An 8,524-nucleotide genomic window follows, 5' to 3' on the forward strand; every position below is an offset into this window, starting at 1 on the left:
CCAGCCAGATCGGAAGCCTGCACTCAAGGTCCTCCATGTTGACAAGGTTGGGAGACGCTCCCACACGTCCTGCTGGACATGCCAGGAAGACCAGGCTTTTTCCTGGACCCTTTCTCAGGCTTGGGTTTGCAGAGAGCAACCTTGAGGGGATAGGTAACACCTCCCTCTGGGACAAGGACCAAGCTTGCTCACAGGCCTGGGTTCCTGCCGTGTGTACAGCATCCATGTAGGCACAGTGGCATCGCCCCTGTGGGAACTGGGGCTCAGGGAACCAGCACACCCTGCTGAGGCTCTGTCCACTGCTTTTCCTGTGAATAATAAAGTCTTTCATTTCTGACCCAGCAGTCTCGTGTCTTCTGCCAGCATCCAAGGAACCATGGCAGGCCAGTCTGTTAGCTCAAAAGTGGGGTGAAATCCCTGACCCCTCACAGCTCTTGGCAAACATTCCCTCACAGGATCTTGGCCTCCCCTTTCTCTTTTGTCTTCAACCACAGCCACCCAGCAAACCCCCAGTCTAGATCAGTCCAGTTACTGGTTTCTCCCACTCCCACCAACTGCCGTGTGGAAGGCTCCACTGCAAACCTCCCCAAGTCTCCAGGCTGCTCAGTGATCCCCCCGCCTGCCCCCAGTCAGCTCCCTTGCTCATCACTGCTATTCTAAGCCGTCCGTCTTGACCCAAACTCCCAGCTCCATCCCCATACCCCCATGAAGAAAACAGACGTCCTGAGAACTCCTCACTGCCCCTCCTGCCACATCCCCACCCTCACCTGTCCACACCAGCCTCGTCTCTCTCCATCTTGTCCCCAAGCAGAAGGTGTCCTGCTGCCCTGAGCTAACTCTGACCCCTGGGCTCTAGGTTCTGGTTTGTCAGCCTCCGCCAGGATCTGGGCCCACTAATCAGGCCCTTGTCCTCCTGCATCTTCAACTGACTTTCCTCATTCACTCCCAGACACTCACTGAGCATCTTGAGGAGTGAGGCTGTGCAGGGGAATAAACACCAACTGACAGCCAATTCACACGGGTCCTCTGGCTACGTATGAGCTCATTTAAGCCTTGTGACCTCTGGCTACGTATGAGCTCATTTAAGCCTTGTGACAACGTGTGAGCTGGGTTTATTGTTCTCAATTTCCAGACAAGGAAAGGGAAGCAGGAAGGTTAACTAACCATTCAAGGTCAGCCATAGTAGCTATGCATGGATGAGCCAGAGCTCAGACCCAGAGAAGGCTGGGCCCTCAGGGGCTGGCTGTCTTGTGAAAATGACCCGGGGCCTCTTCCATCCCAACACTGCCGCCACCACCCGGAAACTCCTCCAGAGCGCCCGCCTATGTCACTGCTGTTCGCTTTCTACCCTCCCACCTTCAGCCTTGACCCCTGAACCTTGGTTCCCCCTCTCACCCTCTCCCCATCCCGCTGAGATGTCCCTGATCAAGGTCACCAAGAAGTCTTGCTGTCAAAGGAAACGACGCCTTCTTCCTTGTCCTCATGTTTGAGCGTATGTAAGTATATTGTACGGTGGTGAATAAGAAGTAAGTGGAGGGGGCGTCAGTGAGGACGGGGCTCTCCTCCATCTGCCCCTCCCAGCGGCCACCAGCACAGGGAGTGGGGGGGTGCTGGGGCACAGGCTCTGGGCTTCAGAAGGTCCTAGCTCTTTGTGGATGTGTGACCTTCACAAAGTGACAACCTCTCTGGGACTGTTTTCTCCTCGGTAAAAGGGGGTAATATCGCCCCCTCCCTCATGCACGTCTGTTGGGAGCAAAGGCAATGTTTGCAACATACCTGGCACTAGCAGAGGCTCCCCAGACAGCATAAACAGTGGACACCGAAATGGTTCTAACACGGGCCAGGCAGGGTGCTCCACACATCATGGGTATTAACTCATTTAATCCTCCCAGCAGCCATTGGAAGTAGGAACTATTACTATCTCCACTTGCCAGAAAAGGAAACTGAGGCACAGAGAGCTTAAGTGTCCAAGTCCACATGGACAGAAATAGAGGAGCTGGATTCAAGCCCAGGCGGTCGGGCTCCTGAGTCCACATGCCCAGCTGCCATCATTGATGGGTGGCTGGTTCTGCTCCAACTCCCCTCCAGGACGAAGGGAGACTCAGGAGAGGGGTCAGTGGGCACCCCAAGCTCAAGCAGTTCAGGCTGCCCCTCGGGGGCCTGATTCAGGCCCACCCTGCAGAGACTGGGCAGAGCAGACTCAGCCTGGCTCTGGCTGCCAGAGGTGAGGGGCTCCCCAGTCCACAGACACAGCAGCCCCCAGCCCCCTCAGCAGCAGGACGGTCTAGAAGCACTTGGCCACCTGTGTTTGCACACTCACTTCGCACTCTTTAAGATCTTTGTTTTTCCAGGAAGCAAAGTACCAAAGCTATTTCAATATCTGTGATATTTTAGAGCCTCCCACTTCTGTTGATGTTGACATCCAAGTGGAGTAGTGAGTGGCTGTCGAGGACTCGCGGTGTGCAGAGCAGCAGCACTCTCCCCCGATGGGGGTCCTGGGGAACAGAAGACTGGGCCAATCTTGAATCGTTCAGAAACCCTGAGAGCACCCAAGTCTGCACAAACCAGGAGAGATTTTGCTAATCGGCATAGCTGTGCCAGCCGTGAGGCCCCCAGGCATGTCACCAGAACTCTCCAAACCTGTTTCCTCAACTGTAACACGTACACAATAGCGTTTTTACATCCCTGGGCTGTTGTGAAACCCAAAGAACTGTGGAAGTGTTTATAAATCCCAAAGCGCCAATCATACGCAAGGGACTAGTTCCATCGAACTTTCCCAACAAATAGGGTGCACACAGACACACACACATACCAAAATGACGCAGCACACACAAAGTGAATTATACACAGGACACACACACAGCAGAATGACCCAGCACACACAGAGTGGATTATATACAGGACACACATATACACACCCGCACAGCAGAATGACCCGGTACACATGGAGTGGATTATATACAAGACACACACACACACACACACACAGCAGGATGACCCAGCACATATGGAGTGGATTGCATACAGGACACACACACACACACACACACACACACACACACACACACACACACACAGCAGAATGACCCAGCATACACGGAGTGGATTATATACAGGACACACACACACAGAGCAGAACGGTCTGGCACACACAGATCGGGTTATTATGAGAGAGCAAAGAACAAAGTGGAGAGGGAGTCCGCGTGAACACAACGTCTCCTGGGGAGAGTGGTCTTAAACTGGGTGCTGGAGGATGGACACAGTAGGGGTGAGGCAAGAAGGATTTCTGGGTGAGGAGAGTAAGGGGGTGGCGTGAGTAGAGGCAGCGGAAGTCCGAAGTGACCAACTGGATGCGGATCACAGGTGCTCCCATTTGGAAGGGACTGTACACTGTCACGGATGCATAGCCTTGGGTTCCTGTGACGACGGTGCAAGAAGGATGGCGATGAGGTCGGCCTGGGGCCTGTGGGGGCCAGACCAGCAAGCTGTGGCCCCTGGCAGCGACGGCAGACGTCCAGGGTGGCGCCGGCTCCCGGAGATCACTCATGGGAAGAACAGACGCAATTCTAGTGCCCTGCAGACAAGCGCAGGGCCAGAGACCTGCCTAGAATCAATCCCGGCTCAGCCGTTGACGGAGTGACTTGGGGAAGTGACCTGGCCCCGTGCCTCCGTGTCCCGTTCCTTGACGTGGGGGTCAGGGGAGCGCCGCTTCCAGGGCGCAGTGAGGACTCCAGGCACGTCTGCGTTAGCACAGCGCTGGGCCCACGTCCCGGCTGCTCCATCCGTGAAAGAACCGGACCCAGAGGAAAGCGCTCGGCCTCTCAGGCCCCTCCTGCAGTCCTGGAAGTCCCCGCCGCCTCTGCCTTCGAGAGCGACGGCTCCGCGCGAACCCCCGGCCCCTCTGGGCACCGAGCCGCGCGCAGGGGGGCGGGGTCCCCTCTCGGACGCCCGCTGCACCTCAGCAGACACTGCACAGCACAGGGACCTGGAGGCCGTGTCGGAGGTCGGGGGCCCAGGCCCGCCGCGCCCGGGAGGGGCGAGCACCCCGTTTAACGGGGCAGGCACGCTCGACTCCTGGCGCCCCGATTCCCGCCGACCCTCGCATCTCCCCGCAACCCTCCGCGACCCGGTGCCCGCCCGTCGCGTAAACAGGAAACCGGCGTGCGCGCGGCGTGCGCTTCCTGCGCGGCGAGGGGCGGGAGCGATTGTGAACGGCGGCGGGCGGGGCCAATCGCGGAAGAAGGCTGGGGACTAGCCAATCGCGAGGGCGGGCGGGGGCGGGCGGGGCGGAGCCCGAGGCGGGGCTGACCAGGCGGAGCCAATCGCGGCGGCCCGGGGGGCGGGGCCGGCGACGGCGACAGCGGCCGCGTCGGGTCCAGGTCCCGGGTCGGGGTCTGCGGCGGGCGCGGCGATGCTGCAGCTGCGGGACTCGGTGGACTCGGCGGGCACGAGCCCTACGGCGCTGCTGGCGGCCGGCGAGGAGGTCGGGGCGGGCGGCGGCGCGGGCGGGGGGCGGCCGGGGGCGGGCACGCCGCTGCGACAGACGCTATGGCCGCTCAGCGTCCACGACCCCACGCGCCGCGCCCGCGTCAAGGAGTACTTCGTGTTCCGGGTGAGGCCGGGGGCGGGGAGGGGAAGGGGAGGAGAAGGGGAGTGGGACACACCGGGAGGGGGAGGGGGACAGAAGAGGAGGGACGCGGAGTGACCTCCGCCCTCGGCCGCGCAGCCCGGCACCATCGAGCAGGCAGTGGAGGAGATCCGCATGGTGGTCCGGCCCGTGGAGGACGGCGACATCCAGGGGGTGTGGCTGCTGACCGAGTAAGCGGGGTGCGCGTCCTGGTGGGGGGACCCCGGCCCTGACGCCCTGATCGCTCGCTGGCGCGGTGGTGACCCGTCTCGTTCCCGGACAGGGTTGATCACTGGAACAACGAGAAGGAGCGTCTGGTGCTCATCACGGACCAGGCGCTGCTCATCTGCAAATACGACTTCATCAGCCTGCAGTGCCAGCAGGTGGTCCGGATAGCCCTCAGTGCCGTGGACACCATCTCCTACGGAGAGTTCCAGTTCCCCCCGAAGTCGCTCAACAAGTGCGTATTCAACAGAGAGCCCAGCCCGGAGCCTTGTAGTCCACCCTTCTACAGCCCGCCCCCAGTGTCGTCTTGTGTCTGCCTTTAGAGAGAAACGTGCAAGCCTCAGCTTCAAAATCAATAATTTCTTAGAATAGAAGCAAGTGATTTCTGGGCAGCTGGGTGCATTAAACGGAATTCTGGCACAAGAGGGAGCTATTAGGCTTGTAATCAAATGAATTCAAGATATCCTGAAGTAGACCTGACACGGATATTCCTCAGATACAAGCCAAACTCAGCAACTTGCCTTGCTCATGTCAAGCCCTGCTCTGGTTAAGTTTTAAGAGAAAGAAGTAATGCATCACTTTAATTGACAGATATCTCTGAAGGTTAACTTTGAAGATGTTTAATGCCCAACTTTCAAGAGCTGATCTTCATGCTTTAGGGATATTTTCTGAAATATGAGAAACCTAGATATTATTATAGTCAATGGAGCAGTAAATTTTAGAGTTTTGATGTAGAGATTTGAATAGGGAATTCAGGAAGCTAAGATGAGCTAAAAACTTTAACCAACGATAAAACATTCAGGAAAAATGATTTAAAGTTAAAAACTGTCACTCATTTAGTTATCCTGCCTGTAATGTGTTCCTATTACCTATTTTACTAATTGTGTGAAGATTAAGTTTAGCTTAACCAAGTCAGTATATTCAGTTTGTTGTGTTTAAATGTACTTAAAGCAGTCGTTACTAGAGACCACTGTTACTATTGAAGCCTGCAAGCCCTTTCTGTTGTGACATGTCGTAGGTCTGGGCTTTAGCCGTGGGACAGCTTGCTAATAACACACCCCACAAGTGCCCAGGCTGCCGTGGGAGCACTGTGGCCTGGTCTGTGGAGTCTGGGTCATTTCTTCTCACTTGGCAGGCGAGAAGGTTTTGGGATTCGCATTCAGTGGGACAGGCAGAGCCGCCCTTCCTTTATCAACAGATGGAACCCCTGGTCCACCAACGTGCCCTACGCCACGTTCACAGAGCACCCGATGGCCGGTGCCGATGAGAAGACGACCTCTCTGTGCCAAGTAAGACAGACCGCGACAGCAGTGCTGCCCCGTGGTGACAGAAACGGTGTAGGCCTGCACTGCCCAGTAGGGTGGCCACAGGTGTCTGTTGAGCGCTTGAACCATGGCTAATAAAACTGAGGAAATAAACTTTTAATTTTTAAAACTTTTGGCTACCTTAGGTAAGATGGTCCCGTGTGGTTAGTGGCTACTGTCCAGCTTAGCTCTGTAAGCCGGCCCCTCCCGGCTGCGATCATCTTGAGAAGGGCCCAGGAGGGAGGGGCTTCAGGGTGGGCAGCAGCAGACCCCCGCTCGTGCTAGAGCCGGGCAGTCCTCGTGCCCACCGGGAGAGGAGGCCTCGGGGCTGTGCCTGCTGCCAGCCGCGTGCGCGGCCTGCTCACTAGCCTGGTGGCGGGGGTCAGCATTAGGTCGCTGTGGCCAACACTTAGGCCTGGGAGAGCCAGGCTCCACGAGTACCGGCTCTCGTCAGCCCCAGAGGAGCAGAGGTGCGATCTGATGTTTCTCGAGAGCTGCACTGAGGAGGGGAGCTGAGGGCCACCAGGGTGGGGCTGGAAGGGCGTCTCGTCCAGGGGGACGGGGGGCTGACACAGACGTGTGGGGTTTTATTTGTATGCATCACTCTGATCAAGCTCCATGTTTTCTCTCTCTTTAAAGTTGGAAAGCTTCAAAGCTCTGTTAATTCAAGCTGTCAAAAAAGCCCAGAAAGAGAGTCCCTTGCCAGGACAAGCCAACGGCGTGCTGGTCCTGGAGCGCCCCCTCCTCATCGAGACCTACGTGGGACTCATGTCTTTCATTAACAACGAGGCGAAGCTGGGCTACTCCATGACCAGAGGCAAAATAGGCTTCTAGCCGCTGCGCTCGGGGAGCTCCTCCCGGAGAAAGCCAGGTGGATGTGGGGACTCTCGGGGCTCAGACCTTGGGCCAGCTCTGCTGCCGCTGGCAGGGCTGGCCCGTTTACCTTTAGGGATCGGAGCGCGATGAGAATAGTCAGATGAATTATATACTTTAGCTGGATGTTGGACATCTGGTGATATGAGCTACAGACAAAAGCAAAATGTGTCTAGCTGTCACTGTACTGGCTGGTATCCCATTTTCTAGAACTTCAGTTCGTGTGTTTTCCCTGGAGTGTCTCCATTTGGCTTCTCGTGGTCCTTCCCACCCCAGCCCTGTAGCATGTTAATAAACGTCATGTGATTCCACTAGAACACACCTGTTAGCACTTCAGCTGTGTAGATTCTTACATCCAGGGAGGACCTCATACCCCAGTGCCTGTAGTTGCAAATATGTTTACTCTTGGTGTCAAATTTTGTATTTTGAAATTTAATCCATTTTTTTAAAGCTAAATACAAAAACCAGCAGACTGGTGAACTAAGCAAGAGACAGTCTGCCTTGTCGGCTCCTGAATGAACAGCTGCTTTTGTGTAAATATATGTTTGACCTAAAGTCACACTTTTTCTAAAATTAATCTATATTCTATTAATACTTATGGCATCTTTCCCAGGCCCAGAAAGGTTTGCAGAAAATCATTTTAAGACAATTCATTAATTTGAGAAAGTCACCTTGATAGTTCTTTGCACATAATTTTGACAACTATATGTATTCTAAGTTTGTGTTGCTATATTTGTATTTAAAAAGGGAATTGCTTAGTTTGCTTTTAGAGAATGCACTTTTAAAAAAAAGGAACCCTGTTAGATTCTCATGAAGCAGCTAACGCCCACCTTGGTTACCGCAGCTCCATGCAGACACCTGCTTTCTCAGAGCCTTGCCCTGAATGCACCCGGGCCTCCACGCGCCTGGAAGCATTTCCACGTGGGGACTCCGGCCCGTGCCGCTGCACCCATCCACGGCTTGCTGGTTTGCCTGGAAGCATTTGTTGACCAACCTTACGTGCTGGCTCCCTCCTCCTTTACAACCTGGTGCAGCTTTAATTGGCGTGGATGTGGTCTGAATGCAGCAGCCTGTCCGAATCGAAAGGTGGCCTCAAACCCTCGCCTTGAGCCTTTGCTTTTGTCTTGTAGTAAAGACCTTTAGAATCAAATGGGTGGTGTTCCGTTTTTGAAGTTGTAATTATTAAAATAGGTGCAATCACCCAGAAAGTTCCCTCTTAAACTAGTGCATTTTAAAGCTTGAACTGTTTCTGTGACAGCCTTGTAAACCTGCCAGCTTGCTGCGCACGTACAGCCGTGAGGGTTCTAAGTGATGTACCCAGTACAGTTCTCTTTACAAAACACACCAGACATGGTACGCAGACCATCCAGCTTTTAACCAGGATCACGAATCCCTGTTTCGAATCCTAGTTCATCCAACAGTGCTTCCCAGCCCTGCCTGCCTGTCAGAAGCGCCTGAGTTGAGAGACGCCTGGAATTGTTCTGGGCGGACAGCC

General features: G+C 55.2%; 1 protein-coding gene across 2 annotated transcripts; it reads left to right on the forward strand.

Moving 5' to 3' along the window:
* Nucleotides 1-4,367: 4,367 nt before the first annotated feature.
* On the forward strand, nucleotides 4,368-8,223 carry TPRG1L (tumor protein p63 regulated 1 like). Of its 2 annotated transcripts, XM_058552725.1 has the most exons (6): nucleotides 4,368-4,612; nucleotides 4,727-4,818; nucleotides 4,911-5,087; nucleotides 5,988-6,141; nucleotides 6,796-7,027; nucleotides 7,874-8,223. In XM_058552725.1, exons 1-5 carry the CDS (start codon nucleotides 4,412-4,414, stop codon nucleotides 6,988-6,990), a joined length of 819 nt encoding a protein of 272 aa, XP_058408708.1. In that variant the 5' UTR covers nucleotides 4,368-4,411; the 3' UTR covers nucleotides 6,991-7,027; nucleotides 7,874-8,223. The 2 variants fall into 2 exon arrangements, with proteins under 2 accessions (XP_058408708.1, XP_058408707.1); XM_058552724.1 differs by lacking the exon at nucleotides 7,874-8,223 and having other exon boundaries at nucleotides 6,796-7,523.
* The last annotated feature ends 301 nt before the right edge of the window (nucleotides 8,224-8,524 follow it).

The sequence above is a fragment of the Diceros bicornis genome, chromosome 13, assembly GCF_020826845.1.
Source record: "Diceros bicornis minor isolate mBicDic1 chromosome 13, mDicBic1.mat.cur, whole genome shotgun sequence".
Taxonomy (NCBI): domain Eukaryota; kingdom Metazoa; phylum Chordata; class Mammalia; order Perissodactyla; family Rhinocerotidae; genus Diceros; species Diceros bicornis.